The 26,075-nt window shown below is 46.0% G+C and overlaps 1 protein-coding gene across 1 annotated transcript in view; it reads right to left on the bottom strand.

Moving 5' to 3' along the window:
• PRKRIP1 (PRKR interacting protein 1) overlaps positions 1-21,222 on the bottom strand; it is a 29,380-nt gene extending 8,158 nt beyond the window's left edge. The window contains exons 1-5 of the mRNA XM_047779776.1: positions 21,049-21,222; positions 20,295-20,373; positions 19,041-19,141; positions 14,242-14,327; positions 12,605-12,672 (exon numbers count right to left, since the gene is read on the bottom strand). Coding sequence (XP_047635732.1) covers positions 12,605-12,672; positions 14,242-14,327; positions 19,041-19,141; positions 20,295-20,373; positions 21,049-21,174 — 460 coding nt within the window. The 5' untranslated portion in view covers positions 21,175-21,222. The remainder of the gene's footprint in view (positions 1-12,604; positions 12,673-14,241; positions 14,328-19,040; positions 19,142-20,294; positions 20,374-21,048) is intronic.
• Positions 21,223-26,075: the final 4,853 nt, after the last annotated feature.

The raw sequence follows: 26,075 nt of genomic DNA, 5'->3' as shown, positions 1-26,075 counted from the left end.
AAAGAGCACAGAGGCCTGAGCTCCTGAAGAGGCAGAAGAACACAAGCGTAAGCTTGGTAAGAGCAGAGGCCACTTGGAAGGGAGTGGCCAGACAAAAATGGTGGAGAGACCTGAAAGGGCTGCTGACTAGGTTTCAAGCAAGATCACCTTGTAGGTAAGCACAAGGCCAGTGGAGACACTATCTGAGATCAAACACCAGCCTGTCACTCACTCCCCCTAGTGCTGCAGGTGCCGTTACCTTATGGTCCCTAAGGTCCCTCATGGTAAAAGGGGGAGAACATCAGAGCCTATGACAGAGCCACTATGAAGACGATGTGGGTTAATACCTGCAAAGCACTCAGAACTGAGGCTACATAATCAATGCTCAGTAAGTGCTAAGTATTATTATTATTTTTTTGTCTTTTTGTCTTTTTTGTTGTTGTTGTTGTTGCTATTTCTTGGGCCGCTCCCTCGGCATATGGAGGTTCCCAGGCTAGGGGTTGAATCGGAGCTGTAGCCACCGGCCTACGCCAGAGCCACAGCAACGCGGGATCCGAGCCGCGTCTGCAACCTACACCACAGCTCACGGCAACGCCGGATTGTTAACCCACTGAGCAAGGGCAGGGACCGAACCCGCAACCTCATGGTTCCTAGTCGGATTCGTTAACCACTGCACCACGACGGGAACTTTTTTTTTTTTTTTTAAGTATTATTAATATGCAAGTAGGACAAATGACAATCCAACCCACATTTATTTATTTATTTATCTATCTATCTATCTTTTTAGGCTGCACCTGAGGCATATGGAAGTTCCCAGGCTAGGAGTTGAACTGAAGCTGCAGCTGCAGGCCTACACCACAGCACAGCCACGCTGGATCTGAGCCATCTCTGCAACCTCTGCTGCAGCTTGTGGCAAAGCTAGATCCTTAACCCACAGAGCGAGGCAAAGGATCAAATCTGCATCCACAGGGATACTAAACCCTCTGAACCACAATGGGAACTCCTCCAAACTACATTTTAAAAAGAGTTCTGGGGAGTTCCCATCATCACTCAGCGGCTAACAAATCTGACTACCATCTGTGAGGATGCAGGTTCAATCCCTGGCCCTGCTCAGCAGGTTAAGGATCCAGCATTGTGGTGAGCTGTGGTGTAGGTCGCAGATGCGGCTCGGATCCCACACTGCTGTAGCTGTGGTGTAGACTAGTAGATGTAGCTCCCATTCGACCTCTAGCCTGGGAACTTCCATATGCCGTAGGTGCAGCCCTTAAAAAAAAAAAAGAGCTCTGGGAGTCCCCATTGTGGCTCAGTGGTAATGAACCCGACTAGTATCCATGAGGACATGAGTTCAATCCCTAGCCCTACACAGTGGGTTAACGATCCGGTGTTGCTGTGAGCTGCCGTTTCTGCTGCCATCAGCAATGTGCCATGCTGCACGCTTTGCCATGTCCTTACCAGCACTGGCTTTAAAAATTATTCCTCCGCATGGAGAAAAATGCGACATCAGAGCAAGTCAAGCTCTGATGTAGGTGACAGATGTGGCTTGGATCCTACATGGCTGTGGCGCAGGCCAGCAGTTGCAATTCTGATTAGACCCCTAGCCTGGGAACTTCCATATGCTGTGGGTGCGGCCCCTCCAAAAAAACCAAAGCTCTGGAGGCTGTACAAGGTGGGTGGTGTGGGGGTTGGGGTGGGAAGAGAGTGGAGGCTGCTAGCAGAGTCCTGCCAGATCCGGATGTGTAATTTTCTAAGGTTTTTACTAAGTCCTCAGGAAGAGCTTGACTTGCTCTGATGTCGCATTTTTCTCCATGCGGAGGAATAATTTTTAAAGCCAGTGCTGGTAAGGACATGGCAAAGCGTGCAGCATGGCACATTGCTGATGGCAGCAGAAACGGGTACCACTCTTTTGGAAAGAAGCTGGTGCTACATTTCAAGAGCCACGATCTCTTTTTATACTCTGTGATCTAGTTAATTCCCACTGCTGGAAATGTATCTTAAGGAAATGACCCAGAAAGGGGGAAGGGAGATGTATATAAATTCACTAAACTATCTTCTGAAGAAGATAAAAACTGGAATCAATCTAATGTCTAACAAAAGGGAAAGGGGTAGGTATATCACGGCATGTCCACGGCTGGACACTATCACTTGCTAAAACTGTTCATACACTACAATTATAAACACACACAAATGACATGTGCATTTGGAAAGATTAAAAGAAAACAGATAGAAAGAAAGGTGATCTATTAGGATGATGATATTTGAGTTTTCATTACTCTTACACTACTGTCCACATAATATTTTAAAATCTAGAAATCTGAAATTTTATTCACAGAATATAGGAATACTAGAGAAAAGACCACCAAGTGTAATTGAAACTGACATTGACTTAAAAACCCCAGATGTATGAATAGACCAGGAAAAAAAAAAACCCTTTGTACTATGGGATTGCAAGGACATGAGAAAATGTTTGTGAATGCAGTGTTCAATGACAAAAGTAGGACAACTATAAAAATATTAAAACAAATAAATGTCATGAAAGTGTTAGTGATTATTTTTAGGAAGAATGATGGATAATTTTTACATCTGACTTTTTTTCTGTACATTCTAAAAATATCTAAAATGATCACATATTACCTTTATCTCCGAAAGACACGAAGGATATGGATTGTTTTCCAGCACAGTATGCATGAGACTTTTGGCAGTGAGATAGGTGGTGCAATCCACAACATAAATTGAGTGCCTTCCAAACACCAATACCAGTTGAGATATGAACTTTACTACTTACTACCTGGGGACAATTTGCCCCTCTTCCCATGAGGGAACACTTGTCTACAGAGACATTTTTTTGTTTGTTTGTTTTTAGGGTTGTACCCGTGGCATATGGAAGTTTCCAGGCTAGGGGTCGAATCAGAGCAGGAGCTGCTGGCCTACACCACAGTCACAGCAACGCCCGATCTGAGCTGCATCTGCTACCTACCCTGCAGCTTGCAGCAACGCTGGATCCTTAACCCATGAAGTGAGGCCAGGGATAGAATCCGAATCCTCCCGGATACTAGTTGGGTTCTTAACCTACTGAGCCACAACCCAAACTCCAGTGTCTGGAGACAATTTTGATTTTCAGTGACTGAGGGAGCCTGAGTGCTGCTGGCCTCAGTGAGTTGAAGCCAGGATGCTGTCTAACATCCTACAAAGAATGGGATCTAGTCCCTCACAACACAGAATTATCTGGTTCAAAGTATCAACAGTGCTGAGGCTGAGAAACTGATTTCCCCCCTAGCGTTCAAATGATTACAACAGGTTTAGTGAACATCCATCATCTCAAACACAGTGAAGAAACAAAAGAAAAAAATTTTCCTTTTGCTAAGAACACTCTCAACAATGTTCATTTATAACGTACAGTAGTGTTAATTATTTTATCGTATATAACATTACATCCCCAGTACTCATCTTGTAACCAGAAGTTTCTATCTTTTGACAACCTTCATCTAATTCCCCTTCCTTCCACTGCCCCACCTCTGTACCCACAAAGTTGATCTCTCTCTCTCTCTCTTTTTTTTCTTGGCCATGCCCACAGCATAGGGAAATAACTGGGCCAGGGATCAAACCCATGCCATAGCAGTGGCCCAAGCCACACAAGTGACAACACCAGGTCTTTTTAACCTGCTGAGCCACCAGAGAATGCTGTGATCTCTCTTTCTATGAGTGAAGTAAAACTGACCTACTAATCAACACTATATCAGTTACTGATATACACCAGAGTGATTCAGTAATTCTATACATTCCAAACGACCACAAGGTAAGTCTAGTTATCATCCGTCACCCTACAAAGAGAGTACAGTTACTGACCATATTCCCCACACTCTACATTTCATACCTGTGACTCATTTATTCTGTGATTGAAAGTATGTCCCTCTGAATCCCTCACTTATTCCCCCACCCCCAAGAAACTGCCTGTGATGTCGTCAGTAACAAATTACCTTAAGGTCACCCTGAGTTTCTCTGGGAGGTGGGCCTGTGTCAGGATAAGTAACACTAGTGTGAGAATACATCATTTGGGGAGTTCAAGGCTTCGTGATAATCCAAGCTGGCTTGATGCCATCCTGTGGTATCATTCAGACAAGTCTCACACGGCAGGGCATCTTCACAAAATTGCTGGACCAGCACGGACAGTAAGTGGGGATATTTCCTCTCCAACAACAGAATGGAACTCCTAGCCAGCTGTCCCTTACCACTTTTTAGGAGAAGAACCAAAAAGCTTAGGGGATTTATTGCTAAGTCTGTCAAGAACCCAGCGGCACACGGAGGCCCCCTTGTGGCAGAGCTGAGCATCACCACATTAAGTTTCTATTCAGTTTGACCACCTAGAAAACCTATTTTCTCTTTCACAAAAATGAAAAAGGAAGAAAGGAAACTGAAAGGGCAAGGTAAAGGGCACACAAACCATCATTATGATGTTCTCCCTATAGCATTCTCTATCCTGGTCATTTGGTGTGGAGCATATACAACCCTGTAGTATTACTAATTGCTTTTTCACATGTAGAGGTGCTAACTGCGTAAGAGCAGAGCCCACGTGTTATAACAATGATTTTCAAATCTGTCTGACTGTAGTCCCGAGCCCACAGAGAAACTGAAGGGAAAGTTTGCAGAGCAGTTACTCAGGGTGCGATGAACTCTGCTATTTTCTAGTCCATTTTATCCATGTTTGAAAACAACATCTGTAACCCCCAAGCTGACTTCATGGCCCAGTGGGTTAAGGATCATAACCCTCAGTTGGGAAAAAAAAAAGTGCTACTATGATGCAACATGGGTACCACAACAGGGGAAACCCAGCGAGAGGGCACAAGGGTGAGGCCGTTTTAAGCAGGTTGGAGGCTCTGGACAAAATCTATCTGAAATAACATCTGTTGTGTGATTTCATATACTCTTTGTCAGGCTTGGGCAAATTAATGTGACTGAAAACTGCATGATCACATGCACCTAATGTCTCAAAGAGACCAGAAGAGGAGGGTTTAAGAAACCTCAGCTCTGTGGGTTGCAGCCTGTCTCCTTCAATTCTAGAACTGATTACTACAAAGTTATTATGTGATTCCAAGACCCAATATAGGCCCATTAAGTACAAACTCAGAGAAAACTAATATCAATATCACTTTTTTTTTTTTTTTGGTCTATTTAGGGCTGCACCCACAGCATATGGAAGTTCCCAGGCTAGGGGTCAAGTTGGAGCTACAGCTGCTGACCTACACCTCAGCCACAGCAATGCCAGATCTGAGCCGAGTCTTCGAGCTACATCCAGCTCACAGCAATGCCAGATCCTTAACCCACTGAGTGAGGCCAGGGATCGAACCTGCGACCCTCATGTTGTTTGCACTGAGCCACAACGAGAACTCCAACATCAGTTTCTTGCTCTGAAAGAGTTCTGAGATTTACTGATGAGGGATCGTGTGATATGTATCTTCATTACAGCAATGCGTTTGGCAAAGTCATCACATTGTGGAAGTTTAGATCTACAAAGAGCTTATCGTTTTACAAGCTAAGATTTAAAAAATCTGCTTAAACAGGAGACGCTTGAGGTTAAGGTGAGCTAGCGAGAGCCCAGCCTATAACCTATGTTTACTGTACTTACTCCATGGCCCCAAATAACCTGTTAGTTTCCCATGACGCCTCTGTGAGTAAGATAAAATAAAAGTGAGTCTGGCTGATTCTTAGCTGAAGAATAACCCCACCCGGAGTTTTAGTGAACAGGTTCATGCTGGCCTAGATGGAGCTCTCTAGAGGAAGCTGGAGGGGTCTGGCCCTGGCCTAGTCTGATTTAGCAATTTTACCAATGACAAAAGAAGGTGTATTTTATCAAACCTGCCAGTAACTACACCAGAAAGACATAGTAACATGCTGAATTCCACGATCACAATTCAAAAGGATTTTGGAAACCCGAATCATTATAGCCGACACCACCAAGATGAAATGTAAAAGAGCTAAATGTAAAGTCTTATAATTTGATCCAAAAAAACAAACAGCGTGTGGATTCCAGGAAGACAGAGCGAGAACATTCAACTCCATTTCTCCACTGAACACAGCTGTGGAACCTGGACAGAATGCATGGACTCTGAGGACAAGAGCAGATTACAAAGTGCCACTGGAACACAAAGTGCGCTTCCTGCTTTTGCTTTTGTTTTTTCCCCCTCCAGTATCCCCCAGCCTGGGCTCAGGGCCATCCGATACGCAGAAGCGGAGACTGGGCACAGACAGAGTTCCAAGAAACCCAGAGTTTTAGTTCTGGCTGGAGGAGTAAGAAAGCAGACTCTTGATGCTCAGAGGGAGGGGAATTCTCGTGTTTCTCCTCTTCATTCTCTCACGCCCTACCCAGGCAACCCTGCCAGTGTCAGACTGGCAACAGTGACAGCTGTGGCAGCAGGGCTTGCAGGTGCAACAGCTTTGAAGAAGAGGAACCTTTCTCTCTGATCAGAGGCGCTGTGGCTAAGACAGCTGGGCAAACCCTGTAGCTTTTCTTCTCTGTCCTCCCAACACCCGGCCCTGGATGCAGGGGCAGCTGTACAAAGTACGTGGCAGAGTAGGTAACTAAACGCCAGCTTTCTGGCTAGAAGACTGAAAAGGGGAGCCCCAGGGACCCCGAAACTACAGGGGAGATCATGGAGAGGGAGGGATGAGAAGAGACCCCACTAAGTTTCTACAGACTCCTGGGCTCACTCTGACATCACCTGCGTGGAGCTGGCCCTCAGCCACATGCCACATACCTTGAGAACAGAACCCAAGCACCAAACCCTGACTGGCCACTGGGTGGCATACACTGGGCACATCTGTCAGAGCACAGCAGCAGCTTTAAAAACCAAACTGACACCGGAACCACACTCTACAGAAGCCTGGTCAGAACCTGTGGTCTGAACACAACCAGGTAGACTGTCTGTTAAAACAAATATCAGCAAGACCAGAGCTACACGATAGCTATATAATACGTTATGTTATAGAATATGCTGTATCATAGAATGATGTATCATAGAATATGTCATATCATAGGATACTTTATATTATAGGATATGTTATGTTACATAACACATCCAGAATACATAAGAAGTATTTGGCACATGAAGAATCAGGAAAATCTCAACTCGCATGGGGAAAGAAATCAACAAATGCCAATGTTGAGATGACCAAAACTACTGGGATGCTGGAATTACCCCTACTTTAAATCAGATTTTTAAATACTTTTCCAGGAAGAGTGAACACTTTTGAAACAAAGAGAAAGGTAGAAAACTGCAAAGAAATAGAAGGTATAAAGAAGAATCAAGGAGTTCCGGTTGTGGCTCAGTGGCTAACGAATCCGACCAGGAACCATGAGGTTGAGGGTTCGGTCCCTGCACTTGCTCAGTGGGTTAAGGATCCGGCGTTGCCGTGAGCTGTGGTGAAGGCTGCAGATGCAGCTTGGATCTAACTTGCTGTGGCTGTGGTGTAGGCTGGCAGCAACAGCTCCCATTAGACCCCTAGCCTGGGAACCTCCCTATGCCGCAGGAGCGGCCCTAGAAAAAGGCAAAAAGACAAAAAAAAAATTGAATCAAATGGAAATTGAAAAAAAATCTTTTGAAAAACATAATTCACTGGATAAAATTAATAGCAGAATGGAGAGGACATGGGAAAGAGACAGCTTGGATAATGTAAATGATCCAGTATGAGTAACAGAGACCAACAAAGACTGAAAAGGGAGTTCCCTGGTGATCTAGTGGTCAGGACACAGTGCTTCCTTTCACTGCTGTGGCTCGGGTTCAATCCTTGGTCTGGGTTGGATGGAAATGCTATAAAATTTGGTTGTGATGACTGTTGTACAACTATAAATGTAATAAAATTCACTGAGTAATTTAAAAAAAAAACTGCCAACCCAGAATTCTTTATCTAGTGAGAATGCCCTTCAAGAATGAAGGTGAAATAAAAATGGCTTCATATGAAGAAAAGCTAAGATAATTCATAGCCAGCAGAGCTGTTCTAACAGAATGACTAAAAGAAGTTCTTTAGACATAAGGGAAATGACAGCAAACTCAAGTTTGGAACATCAGAAACAAAAGTAACAGCAACGGTAACTATCTGGTTACTATTCAAGTTTATTCTCCTCTTGAGACCTCTGAAATATATTTGATGACTGAAAACAAAAATAACAACATTATGAAAACAGAACTACCATATAATCCAGCAATTCAGCTTTTGAGTATTTACCTGAAAACACTATACGAAAAGATACATGCATTCCAATATTCACAGCAGCATTATTTACAACAGCCAAGCTATGGAAGCAACCTAAGTGTCCACTGACAGATGGATAAAGATGGGTACACACACACACACAGTGGAATATTCCTCAGCCATTAAAAAAAGAGAAGTCTTGACATTTGAGAAACATGGATGAACTCAGAGGGCATTACACCAAGTGAAGTAAGTCAGAGAAAGGCAAATACTGAATGTTTTCACTTATTTGTGAAATCTAAAAAAAACCCCAACAAACAAACAAAACAGAAACAGACTTACCAACACAGAGGACAGACTAGTGGTTACCAGAGGCGAGAAGGGTTGGGGAAAAGACCAAAATAGGTAAAAGGATTAAGAGGTACAAACTAGCAGCTACATAGTAAATGGGTCACAGGGATGTAATGCGCAGCATAGGGAACACAGCGGAAACTATTAAAACGTATGGTGTATCATCTATGGAAATATTCCATCGCTATGTGGTACACCCAAACATGAATACTGTGAGTCAACTCTACTGCAAGTTTTTAAAAAAGTAACATTGTAAGTCAACTATACTCCAATAAAACTTATTTTAAAAGAAGAAAAATAAATAAGAAGTGATATTATCTGATGGGTTTTTTCTTTTTTTTTTCCCCCTTCTTTTTTATGGCCACACCTGTAGCATATGGAAGTTCTTGGGTAGGGGTTGAACTGGAGCTGCAGCTGCCGGCCTACACCACAGCCATGGCCACGCCAGATCCAAGCCACATGTGCAACCTACACTGTAGCTTGCAGCAATACTGGATCTTTAACCCACTGAGCAAGGTCAGGATCGAATCCACATCTTCACAGACACTATGTTGGGTTTAGCCTGCTGAACCACAACGGGAACTCCCTGATGGGGTTTTCAATGTATGGATATGTAAGACAAATTAAGACAACACCACAAAGAGTAAAGGAATCTATGGGATGAAAAGTTTCTGTATTCCACTTAAAGTGGTGAAATACTGATTCAAGTAGAATGTGGAGGTAGTATATATAGTAATCTCTAGAGGAACAACTAAAAAGCTACAAAATGGAAACAGTTAAAAACACAAGTTCTCTGGTGGTTGGTGCAGTGGGTTCATAACTGGCATTGTCATTACAGTGGCTTGGGTTTCTGCTGTGACTCGGGTTCAAGCCCTGGCCTGGGAACTTCCTTCCACATGCCACAGGCTAAAAAACCCCAAGCATAATAGATAAATTAAAATAGTATTCGGCCATAAAAAAAGAACAAAGCAATGCCATTTGCATCAACATGGATAGAACCAGAGATGCTCATACTAGGTGAAGTAAGTCAGAAAGACAAATACCATATGGTATCATTTACATCTGGAATCTAATATATGGCACAAACGAACCTTTCCACCGAAAAGAAATTCATTGACTTGGAGAACTGACTTGTGGTTGCCGAGGGGAGGGAGTGGGATGGTGTGGGAGTCTGGGGTTAGCAGATGCAAACTACTGCATTTGGAGTGGATAAGCAATGAGATCCTGCTGTATAGCACAGGGAACTATATCTAGTCACTTATGATAGAAAATGATGGAGGATAATGTGAGAAAAACAATGTATAAACATGTGTGTGACTGGGCCACTTTGCTGTACAATAGAAACTGACAGAACACTGTAAACCAACTGTTATAGGAAAAATAAAAATCATTAAAAAAGAGAAAGGTTTGGAAGAAAAGGAAAAAGAATGGTAAAAATTTTCAAATAATCCAAAAGAAGACAGGAAAGGAGAATGAGAAATAAACAGAGAAAACAAGAAAAAACAAAATGGTTTCACTAAAATCCAAACCTATCAAAAAATATAGAGGGTCAGAATGGATAAAAAATGGGCCAGGGGAGTTCCCGTCGTGGCACAGCCAAAACAAATCCAACTAGGAACCACGAGGTTGCAGGTTCAATCCTCACTCAGTGGGTTAAGGCTCAGGCGTTGCTATGAGCTGTGGTGCGGGTCGCAGACTCGGCTCAGATCCTGCATTGCTGTGGCTGTGGCATAGGCTGGCAGCTGTAGCTCCAATTTGACCCCTAGCCTAGGAACCTCCATATGCCGCGGGTGTAGCCTTAAAAAAAAAAAAAAGGGGGCCAGGGATTCCTGTCGTGGCTCAGTGGCAACCAACCTGACTAGGATCCATGAGGGGGCAGGTTCGATCCCTGGCCTCGCTCAGTGGGTTAAGGATCCTTTGTTGCTGTGAGCTGTGGTGTAGGTCCCAGACATGGCTCAGATCCCGAGTTGCCGTGGTTGTGGTGTAGACACAGCTTCAATTTGACCCCTGGCCTGGGAACTTCCGTGTGTCACACGTGCAGCCTTAAAAAAAAGACCCAAACATCTGCCGTCTCTAGGAAACATATTTCATATACATGTAGGTTAAAATTTAAAGGGATGACAGCACTTTCAGAATGGCAAAGTAACAGGACCTCTTAAAATCTGCTCCTCCATAAAAGTAGCAGTGTTGTCAAGAACACTGACAACAAGCGTCAAAATCACCTTTTTCAGAACTCTGGCAATGTTCCCTAGATTGTTTGATTAAAATGGTTGAATGCTGCTAAGAGCAATCTGTGTGGTATTCTAACTTGCCCTATGTCCTACCCCCTCTCTGCCCAGATCCAAGGGAGCCTCCCAAATCAACAGCCTCATTAATACAGCATCTGTGAAAACAAGCAGCTTAGCAGTAACCTGTGTAAGGAGGTCCTCTGAAGTCCCATACCCAGAGCACTGTCCCTATCTGACCTATCTGGCAGCTCCCTGGAAACTCACTCTGAAGGCTTGTTTTTATTCAAGCTGACTCAGTGAGAACAGCCTTTTCCCCAAGCCATTTGTCAAAAACAATCAGGGGCAACTATTTAACACCATAGCTGCCTGAGGCACTGATAACAGTTGAAGCAAACAAGAAACTGACCAAACGTTTAAGAGGAAAAGCTGGTAATCTAGAAAGCCACATGCATGTGCAGGGCTGTGAACATGTCTAAGAAAGATAAGTGATGGCCCTAATCTCACCTCTGGCTGACCTTCAGGCTCTGCTCAAAAAGGAAGTGAAGGCTATGGCAAAGCTGTCAACGGCCCACCAGAATGCTGAAGCCATGCTCCACCACACACAGAAATCCCACTGGCGAAGATCAGAAGACTTACAGGTTCCAGGCATTTCAAGAAATCTCTAATCTTCAGATGACTACTAAGCTAACCAAGCAGAGTCTTCAGTGGCCACACACAAAAATATAGGTTTTACAAAATTAGTTCAGGAAAGTCACTCAACAAAGACAATAAGCAGCAAAAACAACAAACCATGGAGAGGGTGGGTCAAATTACCCAGGCCTTTCTATTTCCCAGTACAATGGGAAATCCAAGCCATAGTATCTCCCACAACAGAACTCAAGACTGGCATCTGTGCCCAATCCTCCGGCCCTTGGATCAAATACTTCCACATTCCTGCATGTATGGGATGGGGGAAGGGCAAGGAAATTGATGCAGTGGTTTACTTGAGAGACGAGGTCCTAGGCACTACAAAATAATTTCTTCTAGGAAATGGTAGGGAAGAGGCTAAAACTATACCATACATAGTGTCACACAGTAGGAAACTGGTCCTGGAAGGGGCCAATCATATTTCAGTATGTCAGTACCAGTCTGACTTTCATCTTTTTTTTTTTTTTCTTTTTAGGGCCGCGCCTGTGGCATATGGAGGTTCCCAGGCTAGGGGTCAAATCAGAGCTACAGCTGCCGGCCTACACCACAGCCACAGCCACACCAGACCTAAGCCGTGTCTGGGACCCATACCACACCTCGTGGCATGGCAACACCAGATCCTTAACCCACTGAGGCCAGGGATCGAACCCAAAACCTCATGGTTCCTAGTTGGATTCGTTTCTGCTGTTTGTCATGATGGGAACTTCCCAAAAGCATTCTTAACAGACTTGCCAAGTGACTCAATAAGAGCCAAAGGGACACAAAAACACTTTTGCTAGGGACACCCTCTGTCTTTTCTACTGAGTAAGACTGAGCCGAGGTGCAGCCTGGAGCACTATACATACCTCACAACCCCAAGGAGGAAATGAGCTTGCCTGAGGACAAGGAGCCAGGGCAGAGAAAGAGACAGTGAAGGTCAACAACACTGGCGCTCTTTCACCAGCCATGCCTGAAAGGAGCCCTGTCTTGGACTAAACGTGAGCCGGTATCTTTTCTGCTTAAACCAGTATGGCTTCCTGACACTTGCAATTAAACGAGTCAGAACTAACAGAAACAAGCCCTCATTTCTTCAGTGGCCAGCCAACCAGCTCCAAGTGCTAAATCTCACTCCTGACAGGTCAACCACTGAGCTCAACACTGAGAAAGGTCACAAAGGAAAAGTGGGTACCACTCACCTTCTTTTTGTTTCTTCTGTTCAAGTTTCATCTTCTTTGCCAATAATTTCTTCTCTTTTAACTTCTGGCTACAAACGTAAAATACATTAATTCCTTAACCACCTTATTTTATACTTTAGAAACAACCACCTAAAGAATCTTTAGAGATTTAATAATTATGCAAACACTACAATAAAGTAAAATACTTCCTCATAACTCCAACATCATCAATGTTATTAGGCTGCTTCCTTCATGAATCAAGATCAAATCCTCAGGAGTTCTGAAGTGATAAAAGCAATCCAGAAATACTGGAGATACTCTGTCATTCAAAGATATTTAGGGACTATTTTCAGAATCCTGCTCAGCTCTTTAACAGTTAAGGGAACACTTATTAACACACACACACACGCAGCCTGTATACTCACGTAGTCACTTAGGGAGGTTACGGACCCTACTTTAAGCGAGAGACTAAGAAGTTTGCTCACATCACACCTTGTTAAACCTGATGTTAAAATACAGACAAGAGGAGTTCCCGTCGTGTCTCAGCAGGTTAAGAATCTGACTAGTATCCATGGGGATGTGGGTTTGATCCCTGGCCTCACTCAGTGAGTTAAGGATCCGGTGTTGCTGTGAGCTGCAGTGTAGGCTGAAGATGTGGCTCAGACCCTGTGTTGCTGTGGCTGTGACACAGGATGGCAGCTGCACCTCCGATTTGAACCCTAGCCTGGGAACCTCCATATTCTGTGGGTCTGGCCCTAAAAAGCAAAAATAAAAAAAATACAGACATGATGGAAATCCAAGCAATCACTAAAGTGCTAACCTTCAAGCTCTGGAGAGTCTATGGCAAGCTGAGGGTAGAGGCAGAGGCAGTAAGTGACTCGATCTCTCCCAGGTACTGGAAGAAAAGCCATTCCTCTACTAGGGTGCTCCACTGCGGGTGGTGACACCCAGACCTCTACAGGCTGTATAGCTGACCTTTTGTGTGTGTGTGCGCGCGCGTGCGTGCGTGCGTGCCATTTCTTGGGCCGCTCCTGCGGCATATGGAGGTTCCCAGGCTAGGGGTCGAATCGGAGCTGTAGTCACCGGTCTACGCCACAGCCACAGCAACGCAGGATCCGAGCCTCGTCTGCAACCTACACCACAGCTCATGGCAATGCCGGATTGTTAACCCACTGAGCAAGGGCAGGGATCGAAACCACAACCTCATAGTTCCTAGTTGGATTCGATAACCACTGCGCCGTGACAGGAACTCTTTTTTTTTTTTTTCCTTTTTTAATGATTTTTATTTTTGTCCATCTTAGTTGGCCTACAGTGCTCTGTCAGTTTTCCACTGAACAGCAAAGTGACCCTTCCACATGTACACACACATTCCTTCTCCCACACCATCCTATATCATGCTCCATCACTAGTGACTAGATACAGGCTGAGCTTTTTGTCAGGCTGCAACTGCAGCATGCACAAGTTAAGTTCCCAGGGCCAGGGATCAAATCTCTGCCATAGAAATAGCTGAGCCACTTCTGTGACAATGCCCGGTCCTTAACCCTCCAGGCCACTGCAAGCAGAACTTCTGAATACAAGAAGGACTCATTCACAAACTATCTACTTTTACATTTCCCGAACGAAGTCTCATTAGTTATGGGATGCCACAGAGCCCTCACCGCTTTTTCCGGCGCTTTGCAGTCTGCTCCTCTGCAGCAATCTTATTCCTTTCCAGTCTTTTCTGAAACTCTGCATCCAGTTTTTGCTGTTAAAAAAAAAAAAAAAACACATCATGTAAGACACATCCTGGGGAGTTCCCTGGTGGTGCAGTGGGTTAAGGATCCAGCACTGTCAATGCTGTGGCACAGGTTCCACCCCTGGCCTGGGAACTTCTGCATGCCACAGGTGTGGGGGGGGGAAAAAAAAAAAAAAGACACGCTCTGCCCTGAGTATGAAAACTGTAAAAGTCATATCACTGGGAGTGCTAAGGGCACATCCAGGTCTCCAGAGCCACTTCTGGAAGCTGCCCTACAAATGGGGCAGGAAATCAATATATGGATCTCTTATGTCGACGTTTCTCGGTTCATTAAGATACCATGAGTGCCCAAGTAAACAGAAGAGCAAGTATGAGAGCACACGCTGTGGACTCCTCCAAGGCAGAGGCAGCACCACGGGCTCCGTTTAGCCAGGGTCGTCGGCAGTGGGATACTGTGACTCGTTAATAATGAGAAATACACATTTGGTCTTCATCTTGTCTCTGGCACATAACTCTTCAAACCTCTTTTTTTTCCCTTTTTTGCCCCCACAGTATATGGAAGTTCCCAGCTGGGACTGAATCTGAGCTGGTGCGGCAATCTATGCCACAGCTGTAGGAGCACTAGATCCCTAACCCACTGTGCCACGGCAGGATCTCCTCTTAAAACTCTCATGAACTTCCCATGCAAGAGCCAAAGGGGGATCTTTTATTATAGTTTTGTTCCCAGTTCCTGAAACAGCTCCTGAAATAAAGATGAAATGGGTAGCTCTTGCTGTTGATAAGTAGCCCCTTTCAACCACAGGAGTTTATGAGCGACTCTGGGAAAGCCCTGAGGGAACAGGGCTGGTTGCCAGGGGACCTTTTAGCCCCACCCCCTTGAGCTCCAGGGAGGAGAGAGGGGTTGGAGGTTGAACTAATCATCAATAGCCAACGATTTAATCATGTCCACAGATCGATGCCTCCAAAATCCCCGAAAGGACGGGTGTGAAATGTTTCCTGGTTGGTGAAGACGTGGAGGTGATGGGAGAAGGAATGGAAGTTCTGCAGCTTCTCTCAGCCGGCTGTTCCTGAGTTCTATCCTTACAGTACACTGGAAAGCTAGCAGGTAAGGTGTTTTCCTGAGTTCTGTGAGTCCCTCTAAGCAAATTAATTGAGCCCAAGGAGGGGGTCGGGAAAACCTCTGATTTATGGCCAGTGCATCAGAAGCACAGGTGACAACAGGATGTGCTGTTTGGCCTTTGAAGTTGGGGGTGGGGGGTATACTTGTAGGACTAAGACCTTAACTTTTGGGATCTGATGCTACCTCCACATTGTGTCAGAATTGACACTCACCTGGTACTACAAAACTGCTTGGTGTGGGGAAAATCCCCATACACTCAGTGACCACACGTGTCAGAAGCGCCGTAAAGTACGGAGCGTGAGGAGACACGGATGAATGTGATTTTCTTTAGGGCGAGAGGTCCATCCGGCAGAACGGCCAGAGGGCCGAAACCATTGACCTCTCAAGGCCTAACTAGCTAGGTTATCAAATGACTGATTCTACAGCAGCATAACACACTGCCATTAAACACACACACACACGTATATGTATCTACATACGTATACATATAAATGCATATCGATCCCTTGTATTATTTCTTTCTAGCAGCTCCCTGTTTCTAAGCCTCAGTTTCATCACCTATACAATGCGGGAGGGAGTTGCTATCATGGCTCAGTGGGTTAAGAACGTGACTAGTATCCATGAGGGTGTAGGTTTGGTCCCTGGCCTTGCTCAGTGGGTTAAAGATCCCGCATTACCACAAGCTGCGGCCTATGTCGCAGGCACAGCTCGGATCCCGCATTGCTGTGGCTGTGGTGCAGGCTGGCAGCTGCAGCTCCGATTCGACCCCTAGCCTGGGAACTTCCATGTACCGCGGGTGCAGCCCTACAAAAAAAAAAAAAAAAACGCGGGAAATAATTCCTTTTTCCCTGAGCCTTTAGGAAGAATAATGAAGTGCAATAACCTATAGGAAAGCACTTGCAAACTACAAAGACATGGACTGATTTAAAAAGTGTCATCTTTACTTCTAATTAGAGCCATTATGGTCAATGGGGCAAAAAAAGGAACTAGTAGAGGAGGAAGCGGGGCTTCAACATCTCCACTGGTCTGCACTGCCAGGGCCCTATGGGTCTGCTTAGATGGACACTGGAATTCTCTGTGAGAGCACAATTATGAAATAAAAAGAAGGGTCTCCTTCTAGGAAGGAAATAAGCTTTTGAGTTTAACTAGAAAGCAAACAACTTCAAGTTACAAGCTCTTGGTTTGTTTAGAAGTTGAGCCATAAATGCCTGAAGCAGCTGCATTTCCAAAGTGACCTAGACAGAGCCCGGCCGGCTGCTGACCCTGACAAGGGCTGAAGCAGGGGTCAGACCTACTCTGTCGTTGGTGACACCCTATCAGTGGCTGTGGAAGGTGAGGATTCTCTTGCATCTTTTTTCTTCTAACCTGAGAGCCTGTCTTTCACCATGTGAAATAAAAAAACCTTTGTGTCTGTGTGGATTCAAGGTTAGTGAAACATTTTTCTCTATTTCCTCTGGGTCGTTAATCAATATATAAAAACCTCAGACTGATGGAATTTGAGATAACTACCTACTGTATTTCTCCCCTCTAAAGCAGTTTAAAAATAAAAAAGTGCTTCTGTTAGTTTCTATATAGAGTTCTGTTTATTCCCTGACAGTGACAAATCCATCAGTGATCTGGTATGACTGTGTGACAAGCCACCTGCAACTTGTCCCTGGAATTGAGAAATAGCTGGAGAAGAACCATCAACACCTGGGGGCTGAGCAAGGGCTGCAGAACAAGCAAACACCAGGTGAAACCACCAGGGCAATGATCCCATTCTGTTTGAAAATCATAAAAGGTATTTTTCAAACTCAATTTTGGCCATTCCAATAGATTATTATTATTACCACCATTGGTCTTTTTAGGGCCACACCCACGGCATATGGAAGTTCCCAGGCCAGGGGTCAAATCGGAGCTGCAGCTGCCGGCCTACACCACAGCCACTGCAATGCCAGATCCTTAAACCACTGAGCAAGGCAGAAACCCTGAGCAAGGGATCAAACCCAATCCTCATGGATACTAGCTGGGCTTGTTACCGCTGAGCCAAGACAGGAACTCCCCATTCCAATAATTTTTTTTTTTTTCTTTTTAGGGCCTAACCCGAGGCATATGGAGGTTCCCAGACTAGGGATTGAAACGGAGCTACAGCTGCCTGCCTGAGCCACAACCACAGCAACGCAGGATCTGAGCTGTGTCTGCGACCTACACCACAGCTCACGGCAACATCGGGTCCTTAACCCACTAAGTGAGGCCAGGGATCGAACCTGCAACCTGATGGTTCCTAGTTGGATTCGTCAACAACTGAGCCATGACAGGAACTTTTTTTTTTTTTTTTTCAATAAATTTTTAAAGGACTACACACCATCACTGTAATAAAAAACTTAAAATATCTTTGAACAAATGTGGTGACACATATATGAAATCTCCAAAAATGATCACTGAGAGATACAGTAAGATTTAAACAAATGCAAAAAGACAAGTTTCTATAAGAGCTGACTAAATGTTACAACATCCATTCTCATTCAAGTTAGATTCAACTTAATTCTAGCAGCAAAAAAAAGAAAAAAAATATATATATATGTATATATAAAACAAGGTTTTTGGTGTGGAAAAAACACCACCAAAACTTAGTTCAAAAAAGAAAACAGGTGAAATGCCCAAAAGAGTATTTCTTTTTTTTTTCTTAAATAGACTTGTATTGCTATACACTTCCTTCTTAAAACTGCTCTTGCTGCATCGCATAGATTTTATATATTTTTTATACTGATTTCTATTTTTTCCATTATAGCTGGTTACAGTGGTCTGTCAATTTTCTACTGCACAGCAAGGTGACCTAGTCACACATACACATATACATTTTTTTTTGTCTTTTTGCTATTTCTTTGGGCCACTCTCGCAGCATATGGAGGTTCCCAGGCTAGAGGTCGAATCGGAGCTATAGCCACCGGCCTACGCCAGAGCCACAGCAACGCGGGATCGGAGCCGTGTCTGCAACCTACACCACAGCTCACGGCAACGCTGGATCGTTAACCCACTGAGCAAGGGCAGGGACCGAACCCGCAACTTCATGGTTCCTAGTCGGATTCGTTAACCACTGCGCCACGACGGGAACTCCCAAAAGAGTATTTCTTAAGAACAACAGGGGAGAAGTGTCTGGACCTCCCCATCAAGCAACAGAATGCTTAACAGTTCTTCCTGTACAATTTCCAAGCAATTCTCAATTCTTCATCATCATTTGACATGAGGAAAACTCCAGTCTCAAAGCTAGAAACTCAGAGGCAAAAACACTTGAGAAACACACCACTACTTGCACCAAGCCCACAGCTAAACTGGACTTACAGGCATTCAGCGGAAAAGAGAGAAAGCTATAGAGAAATAATAACTTACAGGTGTGAGATCCTGCCTTCTACTCCACAGCAAATGGCCTGAAGGGAGCATCCTGCTGTGCTGGGTCTGACTTACAAGCAACCTGGAGTCTACCCAATGTCTGCATCTCATGCTGACTTTAGAAAACAGCCGTCATGCACGCTACAACCAGACACATCTACTTTTCATCAAGGGCTTTTTTCTGAAAGGTGTACATGCACACTGCCCAAACTCAAGCCTCCTGGCTCACTGACCTTCTCAGCCATGGCATCCATGTAGTCCTGCCGCTGGTACTCTCTCCGGCGCAGATGCCTGTACACATGGAACTCTCCGCTGCCGGCCCCAGCACTTGAACCTAAAGCCAGGACAGTCCAGAGCTCTCAATGAGATCCAGTTACCAACACAAACTACCCTTAATCAAAAGGAACCAAAGACAGGCAGTAGAAGTGACGGATGGGACCATGCCTGCTCATCTCCCCACTGTACCCCAGAACCTAACACAGCATCTGGCATGTTGTAGCGATCATGAAATACTCGTTGCATGAATGTTGACTATGAAGTCACTAAAAATTCCACTCTAACACAGCATAAGAGGACAAGTAGGATTTCCATTGTGGTTCAGTGGTAATGAACCCAACTAGTATCCATGAGGATTTGGCTTTGATCCTCAGTCTTACTCAGTGGGTTAATGGATCTGGCATTGCTGTGAGCTGCAGTGTAGGCTGGCAGCTGCAGCTCCAATTCGACCCCTAGCCTGGGAACGTCCACATGCCTTGGGTGAGGCCCTCAAAAAAAAGAAAAGAAAAAAAAAAGTAGGTTAGCTTATCAAATAATATGTGTAGAACAATCACATTTTTGTAAGACATTTTTTCTTAAGCCTGAGTGGTTTTTGACTACAAAGACATTTGCAAGGAAAAATCAAAATGTTACAAATAGACCATTAGAATTACAGGTGGTTCTAATTTTTCTCCACCTGTTACTTATTCTTTACAGTTGTTAATTTACTACTCTACAACATAAAACTATTTCAATTTTGAAAAAAGAGTATTATTATTAAAACAATGCAGGAGTTCCTGCCGTGGTGCTGCAGAAACGAATCCGACTAGGAACCATGAAGTTGTGGGTTCGATCCCTGGCCTCGCTCAGTGGGTTAAGGATCTGGCATTGCCGTGAGCTGTGGTATAGGTTGCAGATGTGGCTCGGATCCCACGGTGCTGTGGCTCTGGTGTAGGCTGGCAGCTGCAGCTCTGATTAGACCCCTAGCCTAGGAACCTGCATATGTGGCGGGTGCAGCCCTGAAAAGACAAAAACAAAAACCACAAAGCAAAAAAACAACAATGCAGAAAAAAATACTCTAATGCTAAACCATAGCAACAATACCCCTTCACTGTAAGAGCGAAATACTGGATCAGTGAACTTTTTTTCTCCCTATGAGAGAGGTAATCAACAAATACTAGCTGCAAAGTTTTTATATCTACACTTTAAAGACCACATCCGAAAGACATTACCCATCACATCTCGGACAAATTCCGGGGGAGGTCGAGGTGCCCATTCACTCATTTTTTCTGGAATTGGAACTGCTTTGTCCTGCAACACACAGAAAGCATTTATATGTACAAAGTCACAGCTTTTACAAAGAACTGGACTAATGAAGTAGAGCTGTTTTGCTCCTTGGACCCAAAGCCGTGTTTCTCTTCTTCCCTCTGCCTTTTCTTCTCCCCATACACTATGGGTTCTATCACAACCCACAACTTTCCAGGGCAGACCTCAGAAATGTAAGACATCATTTAGGGCTGGAAACCTCCGACTTTAAAAACTATTATTCGAAGAGAGTCAACCCTTCTTAGTCAAAGGTGGAAGAGACCTTCGCATCCAACGATTTTCATGACTGAGGGGAATGACTTGCCCCAGGAGTCTCGGCTAATGCCTAACAGCTGGTACTATTTAGGAGAAAAATATCCTTGGGCTAACCCACAGGTTCTATCTCTCCAATTTAAGGCTTCTTTTCACACGGTTAAACTGGAAAGAGCCTTAAAGCACGGGAAGCCACCCCATAAGCCTTCACCCAGGCTGGGCTCTAATGTAAAGGCAGGAGAGAGCTCACTATCTTTGGGGCAGCCTACTCCTTCCTCAGGTCTGACTCTAGATTTCGGGTTCTGAGTTCCAGAGTTCAGAGCGGGGGGAAAGTGGACCCGCAGGCGCCCGGAGATGCCGGAACCGAAGGAGGTGGGACTTGGAGGGGCCGTCAGCCCTCTGTCTCACCGGGTTCTTCATGAGCCGTTCCAGCTTGAGCTTCTGCTCCTCAGCCGCATTCTTGGGGATGACGAGCGTCTGCGGCTCTTTCTTGGGCCTGGGCGGTCGCACCGAGGAGGCAGCCGAACTCGCCATGACTACTCTCCGGCTTCCCTGTGGGGGGGCGGAAGCGGCGGCGCGCGTATGACGACAGAGCCGCGCGCCGGAAACGCACGCGCAGTCTCCTCGCTGGGCGGGGCTGGGGCGGAGTTGCCGGCCGGAAGCGGGCTGCTGAATATTCATGAACCCGAGGCCGAGAGGGGTTATATTGATTAAACCTGCTTGATTTCATTTCCTGTTTCTGAGCAAATGAGGGCAGCGAATGCTCTTGCCCCTGGGGGAGAGGTGGCCCTGCGTGACCGAGGGTCCGGCCCTAGCAGACCTTTCCAGTCGTGGCGCGCACTGTGGCTCCGCCGCCGCTCAGCTAATGGCTTTGAGCATCCTCCACTCCCACCCCCACCAACGCCCCCAGGGCCTTTGTCTGGACCGCTCCTCCTCCCATTTCTGACAGTCTAAGACAGCGCGAACAAGTCACTGTGAGTTCCCTGAGGACTGGCACTGCTTCTCTTTTCTCACCTCGAATTACTCTGCACCTGGCTCCCTGCAACTATACCTCGATCGAGTGAACGGGCTTTCTTATGATAAAGAGGGTAGCTGCCCCTCACATCTGGGAGCTGGCCTGGCATTCACTGCTAGGCCTTGGTATTCAGCGGGACGTAAACAATTTTCCAGAACACCGCCATCGTTCAAGGCCGTTGTGTGGCCATGATGGAGCAAGGCATAAACAAGACTGCTCTGTTATCATGTTCAAAGTAAAATAAAAACAAGAATATTGTTGGAATCAGTCTTGGTCTGATTCCAACAATATGAAACATTTCCCCATTCTGACTAATATGAGTAACTGCTGCTTCTTTACAGCATTAGCCTTCCACTTTAAATATTTACTAAGGCTTGCAATTGTAGAGCCGTCCCAGCTTCCTGACAGACATCTAGTCCAGAGAAAAAGCCCACTTGCTTGAACCCTCCCCCAGATCACCTGACCCAGGCCCAAATTCTTTAAGTCTTTTTAAACACTCTTACTGAAGTAAATGCAGTCTTCCTTCTCAAAAGAGGCAATGAACCCAATTCGTTCAACGATGTGTGTTCCTGGTGGTATTCAGAATATTTCTCATTTGTCAGTCCCTAGAGAGTGGAAGTTCTGTCTTGTTCATTGGTATAGTCCCAGTGCCTGGGGCAAGGCCTGGCCTATGGCAAGATACTCAATAAACACTTGCTAGATGAGGAGTTCTCACTGTGGCGCAATGGGATCAGCGGCATCTTGGGAGCACTGGGACGCAGGTTCAATCCCAGCCCTGCACAGCAGGTGAAGGATCCGGTGTTGCCGCAGCTACAGCTTAGGTCAAAACTATGGCTCAGGGAGTTCCCATTGTGGTGCAGCAGAAACTAATCTGACTAGTAACTGTGAGGTTGCGGGTTCGACCCCTGGCCTTGCTTGGTGGATTAAGGATCCAGCATTGCTGTGAGCTGTGGTGTAGGTCGCAGACGTGGCTTGGATCTGACATTGCTGTGGCTGTGGCCTAGGCCTCCAGCTACAGCTCTATTTCTACTCCTAACCTGGGAACTTCCATAAGCTAAGGGTGCAGACCTAAAAAGAAAAGCAAAAAACAAAAAAAACTATGGTTCAGATTCGATCCCTGGCCAGGGAATTCCATATGCCCTGGGGTGGAAAAAAAAAAATTTGCTGGATGAACATGGGATCTTGGGGGCCAGGCACCTCAGATACTATGATGCTACCGCTACCGTTGCCTGCCCAGCCTGCCCAGCCCAGGACAGCTCTCCCACTGAGTCCCTTGGGATGGACAAGTGGTTGGTGCTTGGAGGGTGCTTGGAGCGTTCTTGATTAGCACCCTGAGGCCATTCTTGGATGGTTTTCCTGGGGCCAAGTTTGCTCAATTAGGGCAAGACTTTGAATGACCCAAGTTGGTCATTGGAACCTTGGGAGGGCTTGGTCTCAGGGGGATCATGCACACCCTGGCCACCCAGGCACCTTTTTCCCAAACACACCACAAAACAAAAACTACCTGGAATGTCTTTCCCTGCCTGGAGAACTCCCCTATGCTCTCCTTTTCTTGGCGTAAATGCCACCTCCTCCGTGAAGCCTTCCCTGACTACCCCCAGATTCCTCCTCCTTCAAGCAGCCAGTCGCTCCCTTCTTGGTGCTCCCGCCGCTCTGGGTCCTGATGGCTCTGGTAGTTACCACAGGGTGTCCTCACCATCTGTCTACTCACAAGTCTGGGGAGAGGGCTGTGCCAGAATCCCAGCATCTAATGCTAGCCTAGAGTGGTGCTTCCGAATGCTTGCAGAGCAGAGGAATGAGGGAGGGAGGAAGGGAGGGAGTCTGAAAAAATAAAGAATGAATGGATGTGCAAATGAGATAACCCAGTAATGGGTGACTGCGTGAATGAGGAAGTTAGTGATACGAGAACGAATGAACACTCAGTAAAGAAATGGATCCTCCGTGAATGAAAGAGCTCGGGAGACAGTGGATGTGCAGAGAGTTACTGAGCGAGGAGGGCAGCCATCTCCTTGGCACCCCTAGCTCAGGGTCCAGCCCAGGGCTGATGCCTGGTAGACAGCTGCTGGATAAAGTTAAGTGAATGAATGCATGAAGGTGGGGGAGAGTTAAGCATGTGGGTGTGAAGGAGCTGGTAATAACAACCTCAGTGTCTAAGCCCCACATTTGTCATCCTGATAAGGAACTGAGATGCCCAGAGGGGTGAGTGACTGGCTCAGGGTTACCAGGATTCCAACCCAGCAAGCTAGCCCTGGGTCTGTGAGAGCCTGAGTGATCCCATGACTCCCCCAGAAGACCCTAGTGGGGTCCTCCAGGTGGTAACCTCCTAGGGCTGAAACCAGACTTGAGGTCCTGCTCCCTGGGAGGAAAGGGTGCCTACTGTACCCTGGCGCTGCCACCAGCTGCCCAAGAGTGAACTCAGACTTGGTGTGCTATCCCCGTCTCCCACCAGAGGGCAGCAAAGCTCCATGCAGGCCCACATGCTGGCGGGCGCCCCTGAGGCCCAGAACTGGGCACTTAGGAAATGAAGCCTACTGACCTGGAAGACACCAGTGCTTTGGAGCCTGGCCGATCTGCTGCCTTCTCTGAAGCGTGGGCTGGGCAAGCAACTTGACATCACATAGGTTGTTCCCTTATGTGCAAGATGGGGACAAACCAACCTATCCTTGACACTGGCCCATGGATAAGATGATGTGACAGATGTGCCATGCCCAGTGCAACGCCTGGCACTCAATAGCAGGGGGATCACCTGTCCCGGTTTGGTTCCAAGACTGAGAGATTTCCCAGGATGCAGGATTTTCAGTGCCAAAATCAGGAGAGTCTTGGAGGTCCTGTCATGGCTCAAGAGAAATGTATAAGGACATAGGTTCCATCCCTGGCCTCGCTCAGTGGGTTAAAGATCTGGTGTTGCCGTGAGCTGTACTTTAAGTTGCAGATGCAGCTTGGATCTGGTGTTGCTGTGGTGGTGGCGCAGACTGGCACCTATGGCTTCAACTCTACCCCTAGCTTGGGAACCTCCATATGCCGAGTGTGCAGCCCTAAAAAAAAAAAAAGGGAGTTCCCATCATGGCATAGTGGAAACAAAGCCAACTAGTATCCATGAGGTTACAAGTTCAATCCCTGGTTTCACTCAGTGGGTTGGGGATCTGGCATTGCTATGAGCTGTGGTATAGGTTGCAGATGCAGCTCGGATCCTGAGTTGTTGTGGCTGTGGTGTAGGCCAGAAGCTGTCCCTCTGATTCAGCCCCTGGCCTGGGAACTTCCATATGCTGCAGGTATGGCCCTAAAAAGCAAAAATTAAAAAAAAAAATTTTAAATCAGGAGAGACTTGGGCAAACTGAGATAGTTTGTCACCCTGGAGGGGTGGGAACATCGACCTCAGTCCTTGGTGTTCAGATTTGGCACTTAAAGAACTAAAGCAGGAGCTCCCCTGTGGCTCAGCAGGTTAAGAATCTGACTGGTATTCATGAGGATGTGGGTTCAATCCCTGGCCTCACTCAGTGGATTAAGGATCAGCATTGGCATGAACTGTGGTACAGGTCACAGACAGAACTCAGATCTGGTGTTGCTGTGGCTGTGGTGTAGGCTGGCAGCTGCAGCTCTGATTCAACCCCTAGCCTGGGAGCCTCTATATGCTGGGGGTGCGGCCCTAAAAAGACCAAAAAAAAAAAAAAAGCTGGACATAGGTTATGTGTAATGATGACACTTCAAAGGCATGAGGACGATGGAAAGTGCAAGAATTGTGCTGTCGGCTGCTTTCTGTTAACTGCTTTACAAGGCTTGAAAGGAGAACAGCTGGAGTGGTGGCCTAGTGGTCAAGGCTCTGGCATAGGTTCAATCCCTGGCCTGGGAACTTCCACATGTCTCAGGCTGGGCCAAAAAAAAAAAAGAAAGAAAAAAGAAAGGAGACCATGCAGGCTCAGGTTAACCGACCATCAGGTCAAGGCAGGCCAGGAAAGCCAGGAGGCATCCAGGTTTGCAAAGGCTCACGACCAGTCCAGAAATCTGCTTGGGAACCTGTACCTCTCATTTTTTCAAACTCAGTCTCAGCTGGATGAGAAATTCTTATTCCTACTAAATTTTTTGGTGGTGAGAATATTATAGGGTATATAGAAATAGAAATATAATGTTGGATACATGAAACAAGGCTATAAACCCATGTTACCTCAATTAAAAAAATAAATCTAGGAGTTCCCGTTGTGGTGCAGTGGCTAACGAATCCAACTAGGAACCATGAGGTTGCAGGTTCGATCCCTGGCCTCCCTCAGTGGGTTAAGGATCTGGCGTTGCCGTGAGTTGTGGTGTAGGTTGCAGACAAGGCTCGGATCCCTTGTTGCTGTGGCCCTGGCGTAGGCAGGCGGCTACAGGTCTGATTAGACCCCTAGCCCGGGAATCTCCATATGCCTCGAGAGTGGCCCTAGAA

The sequence above is a fragment of the Phacochoerus africanus genome, chromosome 5, assembly GCF_016906955.1.
Source record: "Phacochoerus africanus isolate WHEZ1 chromosome 5, ROS_Pafr_v1, whole genome shotgun sequence".
Taxonomy (NCBI): Eukaryota; Metazoa; Chordata; class Mammalia; order Artiodactyla; family Suidae; genus Phacochoerus; species Phacochoerus africanus.
This window is presented reverse-complemented; position numbering and strand designations above follow the sequence as displayed.